The sequence below is a fragment of the Cygnus olor genome, chromosome 4 (genome assembly GCF_009769625.2).
Source record: "Cygnus olor isolate bCygOlo1 chromosome 4, bCygOlo1.pri.v2, whole genome shotgun sequence".
Lineage (NCBI taxonomy): Eukaryota > Metazoa > Chordata > Aves > Anseriformes > Anatidae > Cygnus > Cygnus olor.
Genome location: NC_049172.1, coordinates 17,923,649 through 17,950,306, shown reverse-complemented (window position 1 = coordinate 17,950,306; position 26,658 = coordinate 17,923,649). Strand labels below are relative to the sequence as shown.

The 26,658-nt window shown below is 38.5% G+C and overlaps 1 protein-coding gene and 1 long non-coding RNA gene across 4 annotated transcripts; one reads left to right on the top strand and one right to left on the bottom strand.

Annotated features, from left to right (window-relative positions):
* The first annotated feature begins 1,831 nt into the window (after window positions 1–1,831).
* FGF20 (fibroblast growth factor 20) lies at window positions 1,832–6,692 on the top strand. Its single transcript, XM_040556635.1, has 3 exons — window positions 1,832–2,147; window positions 4,100–4,203; window positions 5,550–6,692. Exons 1-3 carry the CDS (start codon window positions 1,838–1,840, stop codon window positions 5,793–5,795), a joined length of 660 nt encoding a protein of 219 aa, XP_040412569.1. The 5' UTR covers window positions 1,832–1,837; the 3' UTR covers window positions 5,796–6,692.
* Window positions 6,693–9,289: 2,597 nt separating this feature from the next.
* Window positions 9,290–17,925, bottom strand: LOC121070028. Of its 3 annotated transcripts, XR_005819838.1 has the most exons (4): window positions 17,854–17,925; window positions 12,252–12,351; window positions 10,698–11,064; window positions 9,290–9,742 (listed from the first exon to the last, which is right to left on the bottom strand). It is a non-coding gene; the product is annotated as an uncharacterized LOC121070028 (long non-coding RNA). The 3 variants fall into 3 exon arrangements; XR_005819837.1 differs by lacking the exon at window positions 9,290–9,742 and having other exon boundaries at window positions 10,215–11,064; XR_005819839.1 differs by lacking the exon at window positions 9,290–9,742 and having other exon boundaries at window positions 10,215–10,886.
* Between the last annotated feature and the right edge of the window lie 8,733 nt (window positions 17,926–26,658).

Below are 26,658 nucleotides of genomic sequence, written 5' to 3'. Positions count from 1 at the left end.
AAAATGCATATGCTCAGCTGGAACAGGACAACAAGGTCCCACATTTTTTAATACATCATAGAAAAGATAACAGGGAGCTTTTGGGATATGACATTATCGTTAATTTGTGGCACTCGCAGACTTTGATAACGGTCCTGTTGCAAAACCCCAAGGAAGGTGGACTAGATGGGCCATCTCTTGCTCTCTGTTTCTTCATGGGTGCAAGCTTTGAAAATATTTGTCACAAACCACACGCCTGCCCATTTATGTTTTTAAGACCAATATACAAACGCCATAGATCAGTTTCATGTCATGTTAATGATAAATTAAATCCGAGGGAGAATTTGCAGAGGGGAAAACACCTCCCTGACTATGCCAATTTCTTTAAAAATTCCCCTCCTTGTAACTGAAGTGATAAAAGGAAAGGGTAATGCATGTACATTTTATTAGCGTTTCAGAAACAGGGAGCAAAGCTGTCAGATCTTTGTGTTTTTTTTCTTTCATGTGTGTCTGGGCAGGTCTAACCCTCAGGTAACGCCCTTTCTCCTTCTTCCCTCCTGCCTCTCCTTGCACCTGTCCACGTAATGCTCCAGCAGCTCCCACACGGGCCCCGCTGTGGACCCAGACCTGGTTCTGATCCTGATCCCGGTCCTGATCCTGGTTCTGGTCCTGGTCCTGGTCCTGATCCTGGTCCTGATCCTGATTCTGATTGTGGTCCTGGTCCTGGTCCTGATTCCAGTTGTGGTCCTGGTCCTGGTTGTGGTCCTGGTTGTGGTCCTGGTCCTGATCCTGATCCTGATCCTGATCCTGGTCCTGGTCCTGGTCCTGATCCTGATCCTGATCCCGGTCCAGGCCCTGGTTCTGGTCCTGGTTTAGGTCCTGGTCCTGATTCTGGTTGTGGTCCTGGTCCTGGTCCTGGTCGTGGTCCTGGTCCTGGTCCTGGTCCTGATCCTGGTCCCAATTCTGGTCCTAGTCCTGTTCCTGTTCCTGTTCGTGGTCCTGATCCTGGTCCTGGTCCTGATTCCGGTCCCAGTCCTCTTCCTGATCCCGGTCACGGTCCTGTTCCTGATCCTGATTCCAGTCCCAGTTGTGGTCCTGGTCCTGGTCCCGATCCTGGTCCCGGTCCTGGTCCTGGTTGTGGTCCCGGTCCTGGTCCTGGTCCTGGTCCTGGTCCAGGTCCTGATTCTGAGTCCTAGTCCTGACTCCTGGTCCTCGCCCAGGTCCTGGCCCTGGGTTGGGCACTGTCGACCAGCAGCAAAGGCACCTGTGCATGTGTATATGTGTGTGCATGTACATGTGTGTGTGTACATATACGTGTATGTGTGTATGTGTGTGTGTATGTGTGTGTGTATATGTGTGTATATGTGTGTATATATCTGTATGTGTGTGCATGTTTGACGTGTCTGTATGTGTGTGCGTACACATGTATATATGTGTGTACATATGTATATATGCATGTACGTGTGTGTGTGCGGCTGCATCTGTGCGTGCCCGCCCGGGGGCCGCCCCTGCCCTGCCCGTGCCCGTGCCCGTTCCCGTGCCCGTGCCCGTGCCTGTGCCGCCGCTCCCCGCTCCCCGCTCCTCGCCGGGCGGGCCGGGCCGGGCCGGGCTGGAGGTGCGATGCGCGGGGCTCGAGGTTTACAATTTCAAACGCGGCCTCCCCGCCGCGGCCGCCATTAGCATATGTCAGGGGGCCCGCGGGCTATATATACCGGCGCGGGGCCGCGCCGCCGCCACCCCGCCGCCTGGCTCGCAGCGGCTCGGCTCGGCTCGGCCCGGCCCCGCCGCGCCCCCCCACATGCCCGGCAGCCGCCGCCCGCTCCTCCGCCGGCCCGCGACCCTCTGGCCCCGCTGCCCCATGGCTCCGCTGGCCGACGTGGGGCCCTTCCTGGGCGGCCTGGACGGCCTGGGGCAGCCGGTGGGCGCCCACTTCTTGCTGCCGCCCGCCGGGGAGCGCCCGGCGCTGCTGGGAGAGCGGCGGGCGGCGGCGGCGGAGCGGGCGGGCGGCGGAGGGGCGGCAGCAGCGGCAGCGGCGGCGGCGGCCGCGGACCTGGCGCACTTGCAGGGCATCCTGAGGCGGCGGCAGCTCTACTGCCGCACCGGCTTCCACCTGCAGATCCTGCCCGACGGCAGCGTGCGCGGCACCCGCCAGGACCACAGCCTCTTCGGTAGGAGCCGGGGAGAGGGAGCGGGGGTCGGGGCAGGTGCCTGAGACGGGCACCGGGGGCAGGGAGCGCTGAGCATCCCCTCAGAGGGCCGGGTGGAAAGCGGGCTGAGCTGAGCGCTCGGGGGCTCAGCCGCCTTCGGGTGCTTTGTTTTTACACGGGACAAAAAGTTGGAGCTGAGGGACCCATCAATAACCCGAAACGAGGGGAAGGCAGCCCCGAAGCGTGCATGCTTCACCCAACAGCAGAGTGAATCCTAAACTGCAGCTGTAGGAGCTGCGCCTCCGAACAAACCTGCCGCTGTCAGCTCCGTGCGAGTTGTGGTGGGTATTGATTTAGCAGTCGTAAAAAGGTGATTAAAGTGCTTCCTATCGCCCTCCCCACAGCCAAAACAGCCCGCTGGAAGGGCTCGTAATTGCCTTTATAGCACGGGGATGTTTTCAGAAGTAGGAGAGCGGTAGTCAACGGCGTTCTTCTCAGAAGGGAGATTTCCGACAGCGTGTAAACACGAAATAAATCTTTGCTTAAAAAGAAGAAAAAAAAAGTTAGCCCCAGATCAAACATTCTCTGGGCTTTTTAGAAATGTTCTTCCTTTATTCTGCCACCGCTCTCTGCAGGTCTGTCTGATGTGGTTGCTTTGTGGGTTGAATCACCTGCTTATTATAGGCTTGAAAAGAGCGGCTTTGAAAATGATACCAGAAAGACAAAATGCCTCCACCTCTTTTTCTGGGGCTTTGTGCTTTAGGAACTGGAACGCTAGTTTGATTTACATGCAATAGAGTTTTTAATGACCGCTCTTTGTAAAGGATTTATACTCTTTGCTGCTTGGTGAGATAACTAAGAAACCTGCCAAAGCTCAATTAAAAATCAAAACACTTGAAATTACTGGATAGTCCAGACAATCTGTCTGCCTTGCAGTGAAAATTGGTCCCGAATGAAAAAGAGCAGTCATAAATATAGCAAATAGACAAAAGGACTCAGTAAAAACCAAATACGCTATTTAAAACCACTTTCCTTAGATTGAGTTTCTTTTACTGTTTTGTGGTTTTGCTGTTGCACAGCAAAATCCTGGGTATGATTCTAGACCAGCTTCTTTTGAGGCTCTGTTTACATTGTTAACAACTTCCAAAAAGCCGCTTCACACGTTCCCTTTCTTTCATGTTTTATATGTACTATAACCTGTGCATATCAATTGGTTAAATAGGCTGGCATATGCTTGCCAAACTGCAGGCTTCAAATAGAGCATCATCTCCCAAATACTTTAAATTATTAACATATATCCCATTTCGGGCAAATGTAAGATAAATAATTCTATAATCCAAGCATTAGCAAATAACCGGCATATTTCGTGCACATAAAAAGCCTGCACTGAAGATAGCAAGTTGTGTCAAGACGTGCAGGCCAATGGGCTAGATAAGATGTCTGGCAAATACTTTTTTTTCCTGTGGGTAGATTCTGTTATATAAAATTCCCATCAGTACTTTGATTTCTATTCAAACGATCTAATAATGGAAGTGTTTTTTTAAGATAATACTATAGCAAAAGTAAAGTATATTTTCAGGTAATCCAAACCTATCTTCCAATGTTTGAGCAGGCAGCTTGGCAAATAGCGTCTAATCATTACAGATTGCAACTGCATAGTACTGAAGGTTTTAGCCTGAGTGATGAATAAAAACCTTTCATCATCAAAGCAATTATATATATATAAAAAAAAGCTTTCTTCAAATAAAGTAGGATTCTTATACCTAGATGAGCATCTCAGGCTGCTTTCCTGTGAAAATGTTAAATATGTTTCCATACAGTATTCGAAATTTCAGAAAAAGTAGGCCATATTTTTATATATACATTTTCCACTTGCTTTCAACTACATTTTGAATGTTTTTATTGACTTTTGTCACACAAGCTGAATTAAAACAACCTCTTATTGTCTTCTTTTTTTTTCCTTTGTATATCAGGTATCCTTGAATTCATCAGTGTGGCAGTGGGACTTGTCAGTATCAGAGGTGTGGACAGTGGCCTTTACCTTGGAATGAACGAGAAGGGAGAACTCTATGGCTCTGTAAGTACTACTTTCACGTCAGTTTGTACATGTTGATGTTTTGATTCACTTATTAGCACTGTGCAAACACCTCTAGTGTATAGCTGAGGCAGTCCTAACTTTTAAAACGCTGACATCTTTTCCTGTTGAAATAAACAATGAATTCTTAAAGTGTACAATGTAGCCTTGGTTACTAAAGATTTGATGGCAAAAGTTTCTCTATCTTAGATGCAGAGAACTGAAGAGAAACATTCCTCTTAAATTAAGACAAAAATAGCTAATTAAACTAGCCATTCAAAAAGCATTTAGGTTGCCTGGAATCTAATTTGCTTTTCATGAATACTGCAAATGTATCATAGAGTATACTCTATCACCAAAAACATGTAATGCAGGCGGAAAAAACTTGAAAGGATAGCTATGGAACAGTTAAACAACTATTAATATAGTACCCTGACTTATTTTATGTAGATAATGCTCCTTTACAGATCAGCAGAGGGTGCTTCCAGGTACCAGTTTTTAATGTAAAAGCAAACTTTCAAAAGCTGGGAAAAAGAGGATAGCACCATGTGTCACAGTTAGGTACCACTCTTATTTGAAAAATCGGAATGATGCAAAAATATCGTCAGTACCTGGAGACCCCAGCGCTGGAATGCTTGTGCTTAAGAACGAAATTAAGCTTGTACTCATTACAGTTGATTTGTATATGTTGAATAACTTCAACATATGACTGCAAAATACAAGCTTTGAGTTTTCCAGTACCATTAAGGGTCTCAGACTCTTCTCCTTCAAAGTCTTAAAACATTCAGAGAGAAATTACTGTGTCTCTCCAGTTAATGCCTCTTCATCACTTCTGTTTCTATTGCTTCTAGGACTGACTGATTTATTGCTTACCTGTAAGCGATTAATACCTTCTCTAAAAAAGCAGAAAAGTGTATGTTATAGTTTGTCACTTTCTTCATTAATCATCTGAATCCATAATGGGTTTTGGCCTAGAAGTATTGTAAAGGCTTTAAATGGGGTGACAATCAGTGTTTTGAACAAATATGAAATGGTGACCTGCTGGCATACTGCTGGCACTTGACCTAGACTAGTAATGACTTCTTAGAGGCGGAGTTATCTAATGCCTGTTTAAATCCAAAATTTTGTATGTACATGTCCAGGTTTTAGAAGAAAAAGGGATAAATTAGCCTGCCAAACTCCATGTTGGGTCTACATACTCTTCTTGGGTTTGTTTTGTTAAAAATTAAATGAACAGTAAGGCAGCACAAAGCCTATGGCATTTTGTTTATTTTTATCATTTTTTCAACAGTGTGTTCAGATATCTAGCAACAACTTGACTTATTTTTCTTTGCTGTTTCTTTCTGTAGGACAAACTAACTCCTGAGTGCATCTTCAGGGAACAGTTTGAGGAAAACTGGTACAACACTTACTCATCCAATGTGTACAAACATGGAGATTCGGGGCGGCGGTACTTCGTAGCACTTAACAAAGATGGTACTCCCAGAGATGGGGCAAGGTCCAAGAGACACCAGAAATTCACACATTTCCTGCCCCGCCCTGTGGATCCCGAAAGAGTTCCAGAACTGTACAAAGATGTGTTAGGATACAGCTGAGGAAAGAGGGAAGTTTGGAAAGAAAACCACACCAGATCTGTTTGATCTTGCCCCTTTATTCGTGGCAATACCAGCGTGAGAAACATGGGTACTGGATTTGAAGAAGCTACTTTGTGATGGCCAAACCTCTAATTTCCAACGTTTGGATTTAGGAGACAAAGCCTTAAAGCTGAGAGTGGACCAGCCTCCTTCAAACCTGCCGAACTGTGTGGTAGCCAGTAACAAGACAGAAGTTGGAGTGTGACTTTCTTAAGAATAACAAACTCTTGGCAATTTCATCTGGATTACTTAGGGTCCATAAATTACCAAAAAAGTACCTACATCATATGGATCCAACAACAGCTGGGAGAAATAGAAAGAAATAAACTGTAAAATAGCTTTTTTAAAAAAGAAAAAATCCTGAGAACTGTGTATGAAGTTTTAGTGGCTTCACTTCAGTGATGGACCTTAGATGTCAATGCATCATAGTTGGAGCTGGAACTTTTATTCAGGATGGACCTATTTATACATCTCCAGATAGCATATATTTATTTTATATATTTATTTATTAAAGAGTTTATTTTTTACTGGGATATGAAGAGAATACTACAAGCCCCTAAACCCAATGAGAGATCATTTACAGTGCCAATATTTACTTCGAGTAGTGTCATGATACAGCAATGACATTACATTGCAGTGCATCCAAAACCTGGATATTCAGATTTCATAGTCTATCAGTTACGGAAAAGGTTATATTGTGTGCACATACCATTGCCTCATGACTATCCTTATTTTGGAAAGAATGTTTTGGTTTCTTGACCTATGAGAGTGCCTTACAGAACTGTATTGAATTCAAATGCACATTTAAAAAGGGAATTAAAAATGATTTTACTTTATTGGGTTTACTGTCATTTTTAAAGTGTCTCTTTGCACATTATATGTAACATTGCAAACATGAAACAATTATGAAGAGTGTATTACAGTTACCTCGAAAAGACAAGCAGTATTAGCTCTTGCAGTCTTGATTGAGATCTCATCATGCTTGATTTTTTTTTAAGTGACTCGTACTGTCTTTACTAAAACACAAATAACTAAATGACTAGAATTCTCTGCATTACATCAAATTTTCATGTAGGATTATCATCACCGTATAAGATGTTTCAACTATGTATCAATATGTTTAAGGGAAACAGTATTGGAGTAAGGAGTTTCTGATATTGCTGAATGGAAAGCTTCATGTGTGTAAAGGCTGTTTCTCCACTGAGTACAGAGGAGCCTAAGGAAATGACTTTTTAATCTTAATTTCTCCTTTAGGGAATAATTTGTGCAGCAGTTTTTGTGTGAATACTGTCAGCATAAAGATGAGCTAGGACTCTATGCTAGTTATAGCTATATGACGGGTAGATCACACCAATTTGGTTTACACTGATTTAATTCAGGACTGTCAGTTACAAAGCACAGAATCCTCTGAATATTGATTGACTCCATTCTCCATAAAAATACCAAGGGTTAACAACAGGCCCTGTATGGTTTAGCCCTAGCCCTGCTGAAGCTTGTTGTTGGATAATTTCCACCACCTCAGGAAAAAGGTCTGGGAAAAGGACTGGAGGGAGGAAAGGTGGACCAGGAGAGGGCAGCAATTTGTATGTGCTGCTGGAGGTGCTCTCACCTTTCTGCTGCCAGCTCTCCCAGTGGGCTCCAGGTCAAGATAACTCATTTGTGTTCAGTTTTGTGGAAGCATATGTGGTTAAGTTCTGCACCTGCATCATTTATATCAAATCAAGATATTAATGAAAAGCATTTTCCAGAACATAACACACGTGCTAACGCCATCGCTATACCAGGACTTCCAGTCTATAACGAGAAGTGGATGAGCATAGATTACTGAGGGACTCTGGACAAAATCATTTAACTTTCTGCCAGATAGAATTTGATTGCAGGCACACAAAAAAAAGATGTTTCAGCACTTTGTGACTAGCGATATGTAGCTTACTAAAGTTAAAGGCTTTGTTAAAATTTTCAGAGCAACAGGCAATGGAAGATCTGCTGTGCACTGAATAGAATTTACTAGAGTAATGTTGTAATGCATTTCAATTTACCATAAAATAACAATTTCATGGGTGACAATGAGTCCCATAATAGCAGTAATAGATCAATAAGTAAAGACATAAGTATATGCTTTAAATAGCTAATTTTTTTTCCTCTGTATGTTAAAAAATAATTTATTCCATGTAAATTGTAAGAAACCAGCGGCTACTGCACAGGACATAGTCCCATGCATTTCTGGCAAACATACTCAGTGTTTAACTCAAACCAGTAAAAGAATTATTTTTCTTTGGATTAGCAGTTTACTGTTAATCAAACCATCTACTGGATCCAACCACCTAGACAGTACGTGGATGATGAAGAAGAACAGTGAAATATGCTTGTCATTTGCTTGCCCCACTCCAGTGTGAGATATACGCCAATAATCCTTGAACAAAGCATAACACAGCAGGCACTGTGGTGACAAATGACAGTACAAAACCTTTAGAGCATTGGAAAGCTGTCACAATTTCCCTTTGCTGTTCTGGTGTATTTCCACTGAAGAAAAGTATTGCATTTTCCATTTCATTTTGCTCATAGTATTTATTTGCTTTTTGTTTTGAATTTTGTTTTTGAATTGAGAATTTTTAACAGTCATTAAAGCTTTTGTGGTAGTCTTCTAGCTAGGATATAGGAGAACCCAAGTGCCTCTGGAAATGGGTGTTTTTTATTAGATGAGCTGCTATAATTAGAAAAAGTGGACAGCTAGTCTAAAAGGCACATAGTCCTTTCATGGGTCTGAACCATTTGTCTTTGCATGGAGAAGTCTGGACAAGTCTGTATCGTCATGTTTTCTGCCATAAGCTTATTGGTGCTACCTTTCATGCTCAGGTGTGACAGCCAGCTTCACTGACTCTGTCTGAAAGTTCAAATCATTGCTATGGCCATGCACCCTGATAGCACTCCCGGTTTTTGCAGAATTTACTTTCCAATATGAGGGAGTCATTTAACAAGTGTATTTTCAATATAGCTTTTATTGCTAGCTATTTCCATTTCTTAACGTGCTTTGTCAACTCATTTTTCATAGCTATCCAATCTTCCTTGAGTAACTTTGTAAAGTTTTACCTAAACATAGATCTTTAACAGCAGCTATGGGTGTGATTTTTATTTTTTTTTTTATTCTTTTTTTGAGTTTATGTTATCATACCTACTGTGGCTTTAGTTATACCACTACAAGCCATTACATTTTCCTTACTCCTTTTTCTGTACAGTGATGAACTAAACTGAGGCAAGGCAGTTTTAGGCACTATAAATGCATCTTCAGTATTGCCTTAATATACTGGACCAAGCCTGTGTCATAAATACTGAGAATATACTTAAGTTTTGCTCATCTTGCTCCATACTTCAGAGAGATGCTAGCAGTAAGAAGGCCTTTTAGAAATCTTCTTTTCAGTTGCTTTTTTTTTTTTTTGCTTTTCATATGAGGAAAACTATTAACTTCACTGATGTAATTAATTGGATGTTTTTATTTTTATTTTTTTTTGTAGTGCAACCATTTGAAGACTCAGGTTATATGAATGTAACAATGGCTGTACAAGATCAGACAGTACCACGTCTCCACTGCATGGGGAAGAGAGTAAGAATTAGAGAAGTGTTTATTCTCAGCATTCATTGCAGAACCCCAGCTAGGATTAGGACCTGAAGTAATTTCTCCCCTGGGTCCTTACCTTGGATGAGGTAGAAAAGTGAAGGGAACATTTCATGAAATTGAGGGTGGTGGAATTGCAGCCTTCCTGGATGTCTGTATTGACCTGCATTTTATCAGACATTTCTCTTAAAACAATTTCCTTTGCAGTAGTATATTCAACTGTTGTGGTGAAGCTGTAGTTGTTGGGGTACATCTGGATGTATATGTACCTCTCTCAGTACAAGGCAATATATAGCTAGAGAGAACACATTCTGAAGTTGTTATATGCCATCAAGTTGTTAATTAGGAAAATTTGGATTATGACATTAGTTTTAATTAAGTTTTGATAGCACTTTTTTTTTCTTTTTTTTTTTTTCCCCAACACTTTTTTGTTACACTGTATGGATTCTTATCAGTCAGAGATTCACAGACAGAGAACAGAAAGGTGTAAAAACCTCTTGGGTGGAATGTATTTAACCATGGCATTGTTTTGGTAAGTTGTGCACAAATAAGAAAAAAAAAAGAAATAATAATAATAATAAAAATAAAATAATAAAAATAATAATATTAATAATAAGAAAATAATAATAAAAAAGAAATAATAATAAAAAGAAAATTAAAAAAAAGAAGAAATTAAAAAAAAAAAAGAAGAGAAGAGGTCAAACAGTTACTTCTATTGCCATTTGGAGAGAGATTAAGTTTCAAACAGAAATTGGTTGGCAGCTTGCCAAAATACCTATTTCATCTCTTACGTGATCAGATACTAGAATCATTCTGGAAGTTCAGGGGAAAGACAAAATACAGAATTAAAACAGTAGAGACAGTTGCTCTCTGTATTTTGACCATATCCAAAATGCAATTGGTACTGCTCTCTTTTATAGTAAATCTTTAGTAAATACAATTCATAGGGAAAGGAGTAAGAGTGTTAGAAGGTCAGTCTTTTGAAAATGAGGTTAATGAAAAGCTTCCTGTTGTAAAGTCTTTGCTTACATATTTTGTGTAATTATAGGAAAAATGAATCACGATTTCTTCACACTTAAAATATCACAGGCCACATAATATTGCTTTTATGAATTACTTTCAAGTCATGAATTTTACTTAATGTATGAATAGACACCAAGTTAACTTGCATTTGCCTCCCAAATGGCATCTCTATATACAGAGGTCTACATTAGCATATGTTTGCAAAACACGCTTTTCAAATTACTTACGGGTGTTTCTTCTGTTCCTGGAAATAACAATTTCATCAGTTGAGTCCTTCAAGTAACAGGTTCATGTTTTTATTATTCACACAAGATCTTCCAGCCATCTCTAATTCAAGTTGCTATATGGTACCACTGACATGACCAAGGGTCTCCAGGTGGGTGGACTTGCCATAAAGTAGTTTCATCTATACATGGCTGAGATATCAGAAGTGATAGGAAACTGCTTACTTCTAAGATTTTAACAGTTGACCCCTGATTGCGCTGAAGCTTCTGGGTAGGATCATGAAATAATATTAGCTATTGAGTTATCAATATCCCAATAATGTTAATTCTGTCTTCTATTTTGCTGGAGCAGGAAAATATAATTTCTTTTCTGGAAGAAATATGGATGCAAGACAGTTGGCTGGAGCTTGGCATGAACAAAATGGAGGTGAAATTGATAGAAAGGGGATTATTTGTAGGACTTTTGCACACACTGAGATGATTTTCACAATTTGTGAATTTCACAACACTAAAATATGGGTGTGTGCTTGTGGCCTACTATATTCCAGATACGATTTAGAGCTGGTTTTCATTTATAAAATGTCAGATGATAGCTCTTCCTATTCAAGAAACTCACTGATGTGGTTCTACAGAGTTATGCTGTGTTGCTGGCCCTCTTGTCAAAATTTCAGAACTGCAGTTCTTAACAGACAGATCTGAAGCTTCTTCTTTTGTATGAAAACTGCTTGAGCTGCCCTGTATGATTTAGTGTAGGGATACCTGTTTTCCCAAGAATTTCTATTATGGAAGAATTCCATATCATGGAAGATTTCCTATTTTTGCTACAGTCTAATGCTTCTTTGATTAAGAAGTTAGTAAGGCTGCTTTGTCCAAACTATTCATAGTGAGCTAGAATCCAGTACTTAGCAGTCACAAAATGGTCAGCAAATGCTCTTAATTCTTTGCAATTACCTTCATACTTAAACTAAAAATTGCCAAACACTAAACCATAAACCCTGTGTGGTACAGTAGTTTCTCACACTTTCTCTTTCAGGTCACGATGCCATGTGTGTATATTTCAAAATAATAAAGTTTCCTGAAGTGAGTTTTGTACTTTGTGAATGCTGAACACTGTAAGGTGCACTATGAAAGTGTCTGTCTCTAAATATGTCTTATGGCTGTATTCAAATACCACTGCAAGCACCACACAGCATTTGATTTGTTACTAGAAACTGAGTCCAAGATACCTGACTTTGTGTAATGGTTGTGGTTTTGTGGCTTATAACCTCATTTAACTCCTGAAGTTTACCGCAATGAGGAGGTAAATTCTTTTATCTAGGAATGTGTCTGCTAATCTTAACTATGTAGAGTGTTCTCAGCTGTTCTGACGATGGTGCTAAGCAAACAAGAATAACATAGAATATATACATATTTCTCTATGGTTTATTCATGACTTATAGACCTTGACAAGTTCAATTCTTCTAATTATAGGTTATTAGCAGAGTTCACCTTAGCCATTCTATCTACTTTACTGGCAATATTTCATATGGTGAGTCTGTCTTTTCTTAAAGCTCTTACCTCCTCTCACCTTCTTTTGGCCACTCTTAATGATGCATTTCCTATCCTTGAGCATCTCTGAGAGGTGATCCTTTGCAGCTCATCAATGCTCCTTAAAAGCCTGTTGCAAGAGAGCAAAGTAAGTTATATCTCATAACCAGGTATTGCTGATTATTTATTTATTTATTTATTTTGTCTTTGTTACTTTGGGAAATTAAGCACTGCATTCAGGGTCAAAAATGAAACCAATGTTGGCCTTGCGGTATACTAGCCCTTGCTATCTTTATATTTTTAGGCAGTTCCTTGACGGTATTTTAAATGAAAAGGTGACAGATGATGAACGACATATAGCACTCTCACATGTTTTCATACTAAAAAAGAGGTACTATTGTTTCAAAACAGCAAAGCTCTTTTATCTCATGAAGAAACTTCAATAGTTCTATGAAAGATTTGGTTGCTTAAAAAGTTGGTGACTGTGCCCATATGTTTTCATATGATTCTTTTATGATGCTGGCCAGCAATGATGAAATTAGCATGTTTTGATCTATATACAAGTTGTTCATAAAGAACTTGAAAGGAGTAGTTAGGAAAATCCAAGTGCTGAAACATTTAAGATGTACTTTCTGGTCTCACTTTTGTGTGATTGTCAGCCAGGGACTATCATGATCAAGGTAGCTTGCCAATTGCCTGCCGCAGATACAATATTTATTGCTGCAGTGGGGATTTCCTATCAGAGATCTGAAGACAGGCTTTTGTACATTGTTTCTCCTAGGTAACCTATACAAATCAGCAGAAGAGATCTGATTGTAAAGAAAAAGTAATCAAAAGATAGATATTTTTGATCTTTGGGTTTATTTGAACTTTTTTTTTTTTCCCCACCAAGTTTTCCTGCAGATACATTAAAAAGAGAGGGAAATTGGCTGGTGTTCTTTCCTATATAAAATCCATAACTGTGTAATATTATTAAAAATTAGTGTATTTTGTTACAGACTTACAAGGGATAAGATTTATTTTTTATGCTACCATGCAGAAGTAGATATATGCAGCTTACAGGGAAACTCATTTCTTTCACGTTTGTTGGAAATATATAGGAATACTTAGCTAATCAGTTACGTAATTGGCTAACATTTCTGCTTCTCGCTTCCTGAGACAGAGTTAAGCAGTGGTCCAGAGCACTGAGAATAACAGGACGGCTTTAACATACTCTGACCAATTCCCAGTCCCAAGTCCCCTGACTATTTGGCTCCATCTCCATTTTTCCTTTGCACAAACTATGCTTTTTTTCTGCTGATGGTTTTGCTACAGATGCTTATATTCTGTAGTGCTTCGTGTCAGAGGCACCTCTGGATTTTGAACAGCTGTCCCTGCTTTTGCAAAGAGGCATCTCTTGCTGCTCCCAAGGAAACTACTGCCTTGCCTCCATGGGATGTGCCAGCCCCCTTGCCCGAAGTGGCTCTCTTAGCCTGCAGCACTACCGCTGGTGCAATCCTGTGCAAAGAGATGCAGCTGAGGCTGGTGCAGGAGAGAGGGCATGCAATGCAGACAGTGCACTGCTCTGCACGGAGCAAAGGTGTGTGTGTGCAGCTGGGGGCGGCAGCAGCAGCCTGAGATCAAACTGCTTGACTAGCATTTAGCCCTTGGTTATATTGCTGGGAAGCAGGATCAGAAACTGTCTGCTCTGAAGCAAATCTCATTGGCTGTCTGTCCTTAAAAGGCAGATGAGCTTTTTTCTTTCAAAAACATTCAGTAAAATTACACACCACTTTCCATTTTCTCTGAACTACAGCACCCAAGGCCTTTTGTGGTACAGGTTTTCATACCCCTGAGCATTCTCTATTTTACTTGCCAGCTAAATAGTCAAATGAGGGTGATTACTGGCAAACATACTGGTGTTTTTCTCATCCTCTACAAACTATATGGGGAGCATGAATTTATTTCATAGGAAATACTGATCAAACTATAGTTTGATAGTAACATATTTTTTTTTGTCACCAATGACTGATGATACAAAAATCTAAATACTTTGTACTATCTCTTCTGTCCTGTTCTGAGATATTTACTCATAGATAAAATGTAATATTAGCTATGTACTTAGATCTCAGATTTACCTCTGTAGTTTTTAATGTTTACAGTTTACACTTCTAAAATTTCCTAAATCTCTTTGTTGTCTCTAGCACATGAATGCTTTCCCAGTACTTTCAGAAAAGATTCTGTTCAAAGATTCTTTTTTTTTTTTCTTTATAATTTGAAACATTGATGTATTAGTAAATGTGGATATGATAATATTATGTTTCAAATCTGAGTTAATATCTGATTGTGCCCAACGAGAAGACAAATTTTGCCTGAAGGTACTTCAACATAAAGGCATGATAGGACACATACCGCAGAGCCATTAGTGCTTCAGGTGCACTGGGAACTCCAGCCACCTATGATGCATCTTAAAAACTCATAAAACATGATCTGTAATATCTTATTGTTAGTACAATAATAATAATCCCAAATTTCATTTTTAAAGACCTCATTAAAAAGTTACATTTCTGCTTGCTATATTAAAGCTGTCATGAGAAAAACAAAACAAACCAGAACAATTCCGTGCTATGTAGATGGAAAAACACAGGAAAAGGTTGGAAAATGGTATTTTTTTTTTACATGTATTATCATTGCCAAGGTAACTGTTTTCTTGTTTTGCCTGTGTTCTTTCCTTTTATTTATTGTAGACTTATGTCACCCCATCACATTATGTGTAGACTTCCTGCTCCCAAGAGCCCAATGATAATGTTGGTTTGCAGGTTTCCAATTTCCTGGAACGGAGTAATTTGCAGATAAGGTGAAGCAGAAAATTAAATTAAGAGAATCCTATATTCTTAATGAAGTTTGAAAGGAAAAAATAGGGAGGCGAATAATCATGCTATTTTCAATACAGCAAAAACCAAGACAGGGAACCAATAAGACATTTCTATCCAAGACACAAACTTGTGGCAAAATCTGTGATATGCTTATACCAGTGTATAACACTGGGGATTAAAAAAAGGAAAACATGCTAATTTGACACTGATGGGAAAGTCCAGTCAGCTCTGATATTGTGCATAAATAACCACTAGCCTGAAGTAGGGTTTTGCAAAACATCCACTGTAGCCTTAGAAAGCCACCTTTCATAGAGATGCTTTCCAAGCCTTTAGGGGAAATGCCAGTAAAGGACATGGCATTTTGATAACATGCCTTTCCAGAAGAATAGATGGAATTTTAAAGAACCCAAGCTTCTTAAAATGCTTGTCACATCAGGCACCATTTGAAAGATAGAAATCCCTCAAGGAATATTGGGAGATGAAAGCTGTCCACTTTCACACATTGTCTGAGACTTCTGTACACTGAAGGACAGTACAATATTAAAGAGGATGCTGGCTCTTATCAGGCACCTGCAGTATTAGTTCTGTAACCTTAAAAAGTATAATAAAAACAAAACAAAACAATACTTCAGTAACAGTGAAGACAGTGAGAGATGTAGAATATTTTTTAATTGGAATGATTTTTTCCCAATACAAGTTCTGTTGTTATCAGAACAGCTGACCCCAAAGAAATGCCAAAGGGGAACTAGTGTGGTCCTTTACTATCAGTTTCCTCTAGCAATACTGAAACCCTACTGATTCATTAAATAGTATAGTATTAATGTGAGAACAACCACTGAATTACAAGACAAGATTATTCTTCAGAACCAGCAGCTTACCACTGGCCAGTCTTAAAAATCCATTACCGGAATGGCTGCATTAATAAACTCAAAATTGTCAATAGAGCAGACTATGAAGCTTAAACAGAAATTTATTAATATATTTGATTTACTTCACTACTGGTCATAATAACTGTTTACTGTTACCTTTCTTAGTTTTAGTGTCCCTTAATGCAGACATGTTTTTCTATTTTAATGCTCCATCTTCCTCTTTAATAGATAGTTATAGGAAAAAAGACATGTAAAGGAATTAGTTAAGAAAAAAATTCTGCAGATATGCTATCAGTTCTAGAAAAAGAACATCATCTGAAAAGTAGGACAGCAAGTCTGCACTATGGAGGAGCACAAACCAGATTTTAGTGTAGGAAACAGTACTGTAAAGCAGGCATAAACACCTCTGTTTAACTCTCAAATCTATGATATATGAAACATGATCCTCTAATAATCTCCAGCATTGCAAATGTTCTTGCTGCTGGGGACAACATATTAAACTAGTTCCAAACTTTTATCTGGAGCTGAATTGATTCACAGCTGGCCTAAGGATCAAAAGACCTTAAAAATTGTTTAACTTCTGTTTTGAATGTTACACTGCCATCTAATGAGGTAACTGTAAATTACATGAAAACCTTTCACTGTTTTGTCACGTTTTTGGAAGCAGATGGTACAATACAGGATACAACTTCAATATTAATGACATTTATAATAATAGGAATATAGCGTTATAGAATGAATAGAATTATACTAATAATTAACAGATGATATGGTAAGAGACTGGAAAAAAAGCTCATCTCTTACAGGTGCTATTTAAATAAAACACTGAGTTAAAAAAAATGTAGTTAATAAAGTTTCCTCCAAAGGCAAGAAGAATAAAATAAATTAAATTTCATTTCACATGTTATAACAGATTTATTTTTTCCTGGATGTCAGATAGTCCTAGACAGTGTTTACAATGCCAGATGCTGTTTTCATAAAGTAGTGCACCTAAGGACCTGAATGAGTTTTGGGGATGAAGGCATAGGGAGTAGAGGCACCTGGTGTCTATTTGTAGCTATGCAATGTAGTTCTTGAACGAACTTGATAAGTCACTAAGGGAAAATCCTGCCCTACGTCTGTCTGCACGAAAGTACTCAGACACTGCAGCTCTGCTGCGTGGATGCTGAGACAGGATTAGGGGATCCCCCCAGGGCTCACAGTACTTCATTTTCTGGGACTGTTGCAGGCCAGCTGGGATTCACCCCGTTTGGATTTCCCCCATACTGGTGACTCTGGGGGTCTTACAGAGCTCCAAAGTAGCTCGGTGGCAGTGCCGGGTGCAGGACTGAGAGTCCCAGCCATGAAAGATCCCCACTGTTCCTGTGGATGTGCACTTGGTGAGGAGAGAGCCTGTGCTCCTTTTCAGGTGTATCACGAGCAGCTGAAGGTCTGAGCGCTGATATCTTGTGTAGCCAAACAACCGGCAAGTGGGCTTTCAGTCTTGACAGCAAAGCCAAAAACCTGCTATTATTTCTAAATATCTACTTGCATTAAAAAAACACCCTACTCTTAGCCTGCTTCCTACTACGGCAATACTAATCTGAAGTAACCCTGTTAGTCATCTTGTTTGTTGAACAAACTCCATCATGAAGAATGCCTACAGATGTTAAAACACCTGACTAAAGGCAAACAAATAACATTACTGATATTTCTTCTAATTCACTACAGTGTATTTTTACTTCAGAGTGTAGCCGTTAATATTTATTTTACAGTCTAAGTTGGTATTAGGCTAACATGGCCAAAATGTTAGTTGCTTGTGTTGTAATAATAAACACTTTGATATTCACCAGTGTTGTTGGGGTCAGTGAAACTTGACATAAACAAAGGGGGAAAAGGCACATATGCTAACAAGTATTAGAGTCTCACCAATCAACAAGTCTGAGATCTGGCTTTTCAGTGAATGAGAGCATCTTGTTGATTTTATGAACATGAGGATCTTTGCAGAGGGAAGATCAAAGGGCTGCGTTATGTTTCAACGCATAACTTTATGGGACAGATGGAATCCACTCAGAGAGACCCATGACACTCAGGGCCAGATTATCAAAAGTATCAGACACTAAAACCTATTAGTGTGGTCAAACCTTTATTCCAACGCTGTCAGCCCTTTTTAGCTCTGTTTAAAGAGTCAATCTCCATTTTAACTACTGCAAAAGTTCAAATGGAGGTTAGAAGGATGGGCTATAGGAGGTGGCAAGCCAAAAGAAATATTGTTTGCCATTTCTTTGTTTCCACACAGATGTTGTTGAATGTTTGGGGATACAATTATATAAATTTGGGCAGGTAACAAACATTAAAATTGTGCATGTCCTTGCCTCTGCAATCATTAAGCATGAAAAACACTTTTTGATTTGTCCACCTTGAAAACATTTCAGGAGTTTCTACCAAGTAACCCAAATACACTCTGGAAGAAAGGAGGGGTGAAATCACCATCTTACAAGCGTCTCTCCAGATTTCTTAAATTCCCACATTTGCCTATGTTTTGCTTGAAAATAGGTTGGCTGCTAAAGCCCTCATAAACTCTTTCTTTTTGAGGGGACTCCAAGCAGCATTCCTGGTATGAGTCCTAATGTGCTAAACTGCCTGTCTGCTCTAGAGTTATCCTTGAGGGAGATTTAACTATGAACATTTAGTTCCTTGACTGCACTGGCTTGTCTTGTAAGTACATGGTTTCTGTCTGCTACCCTTTCAAAGGAATTAGGTTCTTGCATCATAGCTCCATCAGCTAATGTAGCCTCAGGAGACCCCTTTCCAGACCCCAGCATTGTGCACACTGATTTTATGGAGGAGAAATATGAATTTGAAGTTGGCTAATAATGGTTTTGCAAAACATCTAAAAATTCTCCTAGTGTTATTGTAACTAGTACAAGAATATACAAACCTAAGTCATGTAATAACAACCACATGGGAGTCCAGCCTCCGTTTCCTATCACTTTTGAACACTCTTAAAGAGATCCTAATGAAACCCATGATCCTCTTCATCCATATTACTTCTTTTCTGAACAGTCAGCCTTTCTCAAATTGCTCTTAAGAAACCCTCTGTATTTAGGGCTTTCTGTGAGTTGCTTCCTGTGCCATATCAAGTGATGACAACTGATCATTGGGCTATTCATTGCTTAATTTATTCCTCTCTGGGGTCCAGGCTTTAAAAATAGATTACCTTAAATTGTAGCCAGCTCTTCAGCTAACTGAAGTGTCATAAGAATGAAGTTTAAGAACTCCTGCTGAGTAGTCCTGTAGATTTTTTTTCTAATATGGAGGCAAAGATGAAAAAAATGCAAATAAGCCGCACATTCAAATCAAGTTCCTGGTATTAGGCATTAAATGGGATCACCTATTTTTAAAACTGAACAATTTCTGTTAATCATCTTGCTGACAAAGTCACAGCTCCTGCTGCTGCTTTATTGATGTGATCATACCCTGGTATAGCTGAGATGTGGGTAAAACACATGGTTTACACAGACATAGCTGTACTGAGTTGAGTCCACAATCTCCACCTCAACTGCACTTTCTGCTGTATGAAGCAGAAGTCTTCCATGTATGCATTATCTCATTTTACTCTAGTATATAAATTTATTGGTTTTGAATTTATTTAGAACTTTGCAAGCAATAATGGAAGACACTAGAATATGGTTTCTACATGGAATGGTGAAAGAAGCAGAAGGGAACATTTACTTAAAATTACATGTAAACTCAGTTGCATTGATTTTCAGCCAGACAGCCAAGCTGCTTTTAACTACAATGGCAATTAACTTGTGTGGATTATGTTAAAAGTGATTGAAGACCTAATAAAGTCACTTTAATTTCTAGCATTGATTATGTCAGGAAGAAAAATTTCAAATATTCTGCTTTTTGAAGGACTGAAGAATAATGGTATGGAAGAACTGCTACAATATGGGCCCCTGTTCATGCTTTTGTGACACATAGACCCCATGCACTTCAGAGTGAAGACTCAGTGATCATGGACTGTAAAAACATTCCTAGCACATACCTTGGATCAGCTGTGGCTAGATGTCCTTTAATCACATCACAGCAGCCCTCTGAAAAGCAGGGAGAAAGATTATACCACTCATTTTTTTAGCAGCAAATGTCTGGTCAGATATAATAACATGTTAACACAAGCATTTTGACAGGCATAGAAAATAGTTCCACACAACTCATATGATTTATTTCCATAATTTTGTAGCTGTGATTAATCCTTTCTAGTATCACTAAAAGTCTATCAGGTTAAATAGCCTTCTAATATAATAAAATATTCACGTGGTAGATCTGGACAAGAAGGCAGGATGTAGTTTCTACTTCAAAACTGGGCTTTAACATCTTGTTTGATTGCATCATTCTGTTAGAATCCTCTCCTATCTTAAGTGAGGCATTTAAGAAGGAAGAAGAAAGGGTTAAAAACTACACTCTCAAGCAGGTGTGTTGGTTAGCAAACCCTTTAGCTTACTTCTTGGCCCTCACACAGTGCAGGTGTTGAACATCAGCATTTTCATCCTGTTTGATATCTAGGCTTTGTGTTTGTCATCTGGGGACTTTTACATTAAATCTGCAGGAAAACCCCCCTTGCTTTGTTGTTTTGGCTGAATAGGATAAAACAGAATTTATTTCTTACTGGTCTTAAGTTTAAAAAGGCTAGCACAGCTATGCCTGTCAGTCTAAGAGGTGGAGGGTTTTTTTTAACTTGATAGTTTATATTATTGTAGTTCTTCCCTTATACTAAGAGGTAAAGAACAGCAAACTGACATTTAAATAAATGTGCAATTACTGATAAATAATGAGAAAAAATATGTAACAACAAAAGTATAAACATTTAATGCATACAGTAAATTTCTGAATTGATAAAAAAAATATGTCTAAAATTGGCTGAAAATCTGATAGAAGTGCTGGCAAAATAGAGAATACTTCTGCTTTGAGAAATAATTTTAATTCAATTAAATATGTTATTAAGGAACAAACATTAAAAGATACAAACAGCTCATCTAACTTTAAAATCCTTCCCATATGTAAAAGACATTTTATAAAAATATGCAAATCTTGTTCCCTTAGACCTGCAGAGGTTGTATGCCTTCAGTGCCAACAGAACCTGCACAGTAATTTCTTTTTCCCACCAGAGCAACTTTTAAGACATGCAGAAACCTACCACTGCCTCCTTCTGCTCTATCTGTTGTGAAGAAGAAAGTACAACTGAAGGACTTTTGAATAGTTGTGGGACTTAGGCAGCTGCTGATTTAGTCCCTTCCTACTAACAGCATATTTCATTTTTTTGTGAAACTAATTTTGAACTGCTACTCATCACTTTATTTTGCGTGGAGACCATGCAGCGCAGAAACTAAGAGTTTAAGACATGTTTACCTTCCTTCAGGGACTTTTCCGAGATTGAACTACTCTGATAATGAGAATTGTCAAAGCAAACAAACAAATCAAAACTCAAACTCTTCCATTTGCAGCCAAACCAATTTCCATGTTTTGTTTGTTTGTTTCTTACTTGCATTGCAATTATCAGCTTGTTGGTGGAAAAGGGTTTTCAGGAGAGCAATCTGGTGTGCCTGGGTAACATAGCAATAAGAAAAGCAAACAACTGGTTCACTTTCTGTCCCAGACATTTGGAGTTAAGTTGTCATTCTACCTCTGTGATGACTAGGAAATCCTCTTTTTTCTTAGTGAATTCCAGATAGCTGGTTTACTTTGACATTAGACATACACCAACAGCTTTGCAAAGTGTTAAGCAGTAACTACAGTTTCCTACATTTTATCAGCAAGAAGATATTTTGCTACCAGGTATTCTGGTCTTAAGCACCCCGGTACATTCCCCTGTTTGAATATTCATGTCATGCTTGTAATAATATAACAACACGTGGTTTTGAAGCTCTTCCACACAAACTGGTTTTGCCTTCTTTTTAACTTGTCAAATGCTGTTTTAAATGTATTCAAAGACAACATTCCAAAAATACTGCCATGTTTGGCAATAATAGGCCAAAAATTTGTGGCATAAGTGTTTTTTTAAGCTGGTATTGCAAAGCACAGTAACATATTCTTATGCAAGGTCAAATTCTCTATTTCCCTCTCTGTGCCACTAAACTGAACAGAAAACCACGTCACTTACCTTACTGGAAATCTATAAAGCAATTAATTTGTTACTTGAAACCAATTCTATAGTCTTGACAAATCATCACACCAAAAGTTACTGTATATATGGAAGGTTTTATTAGCTGTGTCATAAGCTCAAATAACTGAGAGGGGTTCAATTTGACTTTCTGTCATTTTCTTGTGATGTTTACTGCATTATCTCATCATCCAAATACTAGGCTTGGACATGGAAAGAGAATAAGTTTTATTTATGATTCATTTCCCTGTTTAAATCTTTTTAGTCATTACTATAATCTGTGTTTTCACAATAATACTTCGCACTTTAAGCGAAGATGCATTTTATCATCAGGTCAATGACATTGAAAGGATCTCGCTTTAAAACAGAGAAATTATCTCGATACATCAGAGCCTGCCTAGAACCTGCCCAGATGTCACTGGTACTTCATTATTCATTTTGGTAATGCTAACCAGCTGCCAATATAATGTCTGCTCTTGGAGTCCATTTGGGAATCCTCCCTCTCTTCAGATAATCAGACAAGTTTAACAATTGTTCTCTATTAGCAGACTGTTTTATTGCCCTGTGAAACCTAAACTGAAAGTTGCAAATGTTGTGCTTTGAATCACTTTCATGTCTCAACATGACTGACATGGAACGACTTCATTAACTTTCAGTAAAGTGCATTAGAAAAATTTTGAGCTTGAACTCAGGTGCCAAAAGGGGAGTACTGTTTTACCTTATTGCTAGAGTAGCCCCGATCTGGGTGTTGATAGCAATCACTATTTTAATTTCTATTATACTACCAATCTAACTTTTAAAAAGATTCTTTTCTTCAAAAAAGGTCTAAAAATATTTTGTTAAACTTACCTGATCGAATATATTTAGGATTATTTTCTGAATTGCTGAAGCTGAGAAACAAGTAAGATGAAGCACATTCCAAGTTTAAAGACTGGAGAAAACTCTGCATTTGAAAATAATAGGAAATTCAGTATTGGAAAATAAAAGGAAGTAAGGGCGTAACTTTTGCAGATCCTAAAGTGATCTAAGAGGTACCAATGCAACATACAGCTTATCCATGTAGGAAAACAATAAGTGTATTAAAATATAATAATAATAATAAAAATGTATTTTTAAAATATAATTTAATCAAGAAAATATTGGCAAATGCATAGATTTAATAAAAAGCAAATTTCAAATAATGGTGGATGTTCACACTTATGAAGACTCTTAGAGGTATTAAAATGTATGTTTATCATCCCCTAACTCTCAGACTACTTTTTTTCCTACCACTTACCTCGGTGACATTCTGAAATCAGTCATAAACTCTACAAGAACTTTATTCACCCTGCATGCAAATTTCATGCCCTTAGTGATGAGAAAAAAAAAATCACACCAAAAACCAAAACAGTTAAAGGCTTTCAGTTACTGTGCTTAAAAAATGAAGATGGTTGCTACAGTTTGTTCTCGGGATGTCAGTAAAGCATACATCTTTCAAACACAGTGAATGTAATTCTTTTTGTACAAGTACTCAACACAAAGCATAAACTACCTGTGAATATTTCCACATGAGACCCCCTCACCCCTTTACCCATCCATCCTGCTCTAAAAATCTTTGAATATAAATTTTGTACATCCCCATATTTTTGATGTCTTCTGTGATCTGGTAGATAGTAATCTGGAAAGAGTTTTTATTATTATTTTTTTTATATAAAATCTCAGTTGGATTAATCTATTTTTGGTCATTTTGAACCTAAGTTAATAAGGGGACACTCAATGTGGTCAAGTGTTTTTCCATGGTATAGATTGCCTAGAAGCAAGATCAGTAAAGAATGTGAAATTCAAGCAAGAGCAATTTCTGTTAAACAGGGCTGATAATAAGAACATACTATAAGAAGTGTGCTTCTTCATATATATGTAGCTTTGCTTCAGACTACATTTCTCTAAATGAGAAACGTCAGTTTTCTGGCTTTACAAAAGACAGCCACTGTTCTTCATGTATAGCCATGATGCTATACATCTTAGATATTACAATTTATGGCTATAAATCATACAGAAGGAATTAATTAAAAGAAAGAAAGAGGTGGATAAATAGGAAAAAACTACATGATACCTAAAGGATTAATGACGAGAAAGCAGCAGAAAGGATTTGTTTCAAATTTCTCCTCCTCCCCCTCCCCCCCCCCCCCAAATTATTTTGAACCAGCTTACAAGAAGAATGCAGCTGTAAGAATCCAAAGCCTCAGGTGAGCTACTACGACAGTCAATGAATTTTCTGCCTTCCTGACAAAGTACTGGTTTCATGGTCATCAATATCAAATACATACCCTACAAAACTATCTTATTAAAGCCAGTTTTACTTGGTTCAGATGTAGAAACATCATTCAATTCTGTCAAATTAGCTACAGCATACAGCTGGCTGTATGTAATTAACATTACTTGCAGGAACATAGCAAATGGCCAGTTTGGCTTACAGTTAGAAGCACAGAGACATGTGACACCTGGTTCATAAAGTCTCTCAAGAGAAGTATATCCATTCACACTTTCAAAGGAATAAACCTGAGAGAATGAACTTGAATGCTCCAGCCTTCTGTGTCACAAGAAAGTAACATTTCTGTTTCAGTTGGTGGAGTCCTAAAACGGCACTCATATTCTCATTGAGTTACAACAGCAGTTGGGTTGTCTGAACCAGTAGGTGCCTCACGAGAAAGAAAGCTACCTGGCTTGTTTCTAGGATGGAGAGTTTGTCTCCTATGCACAGAAGTAGTATGCCTCATGCTACTGAAACAAGAAAGCTAGTAAAGGTGATGGAAACAAGAAAGCTAGTAAAGGTGATGAGAATTACAGCCAGTTCTGGATTTGGTTAGAGAATACAAATTCTCCTTTTTCTTATTTTCAACATAAATAAAGCTTAACTTTGCTTGTATATATTCTGAAAGAATATACTTTTGGTTAATTATGAAGAATGTCATGAAGTACTGTTTAATTAAGTTTTTGCACACTCAGGTGCAACATGCATTTTTTCTTGACATCAGTCAAATAACTGTGTTATTTGGAAGAAAACATACAGTTTTTCTTCCATGAGACCTCTGGTTTACAGGGTGAATAATAGTTATCCAACATTTCTTTTTATCCTGTTCACTATGTTCTTTTCCTACACTGCTATTCCTGAGCCTTTCCCTGTCATCTTCTGGCCCTGTACTGCTTACTTTTTTTTTCTTTTTTTTTTCTTTTTTTGTCCCTTTCCCTGTTTTTATAATAAAAATATACGTTTATAATAAAATACCTATTATTTTTTTGTTTTCTTGCTTTTTCCCCATGATTGTCTTTAATTAACCACCTAGGTCCCCTATCTACTTCATGAGTTTTCCCCCATGTTGCTCCTCCATATGTGTCATTCCCAGCCCACCGGCTCCTCTGAATCTTCTCTGAACTCCAGACCTTACTGTTTTCCTTACTTCTATGGCCCCTGTATATCCCTATCTCTGGAACTCATTTTGAGAGAAACTCAATTTTCTCTTTCTGCAAATGCTCTCAAACTTGCAACCTGTCTTTCCATGCTTGTCGCTCTTCTGCATTCAAGATAGGTGGTTTCCCTTTTTTTTTTTTTTTTTTTTTTTTTTTCACTGTATGGGAGCCAGCTGGAAGACACTTGAGGATAGGAGAAATCAATATTTTTTCTTTCAGCTCCAGGGTCTTGTATCACATAATTAAGCAATTAGCTAGAGCAATCATAAAGAAGTCCTATTCTGTCCTTGCGCCTTTGGGCACCAGTATGCTCACAACAGGTGGAATCATGGAAATCTTGACTGAGCACATGCAGACCGAATTCTTTGAAAATCTCCTGCAATAAGGTGAATTTTTCAGACACAGAGAATGGTGCATCTCACATCAGGGCTACTGCCTAAACTATTTTTCAATTTCTGCTCTTGAAAATACAAATATGAAGCTTCCCAGTGGAAGAATTTTTAAGACTGGTAAGTCCCAGAATCTCAATCTCAGAAAAGGCTGTGCTGTTTTGGCTGAAATCTTCCACAAGCAGTTCATACTTGGAAAGACAAATGGAAGTCTGTAAAATGTATAAAGTAGCTTTAAATCCAAACTTATCAGCTGAAAATGCAGCAAAATATAGAATCTGGGAAAGAAATTGACAACAATGTGATAACAAGTCCCTTATTTTATGATAGATTTTGTTATATTACAAAGGAAAAATAAGACCAAGTTGTATTAGATGCAAAAAAATAAACAACGATCATTAACAGACATTGAAGCCTTTTGATATCATCATTTAACTTTTGACATGGTTGGAGAAGAATTCATAGAAGAGGGTGGAAGTAACACTTCCAAACAAGTAGAGGCACAAAGGAATTTGAGATGATATCCCTAATGAAACCCAGAGCTTCAGCACTGTGAGAAAATTAAAGCTTGGGCCAAGAATCAAAGAGAAGCTCAAAATGCTTCAGAAGGCTTTTTATAGTCCAGGATCAAGGAGGTTTCAGCTTTTAGTGTGCAAAGGGCTAATAATGATCTGCTAATCTATGTGCAGCATTTATATTGTTTTCCTTGTCATTTCTAACAGGCTATCAAAGCCT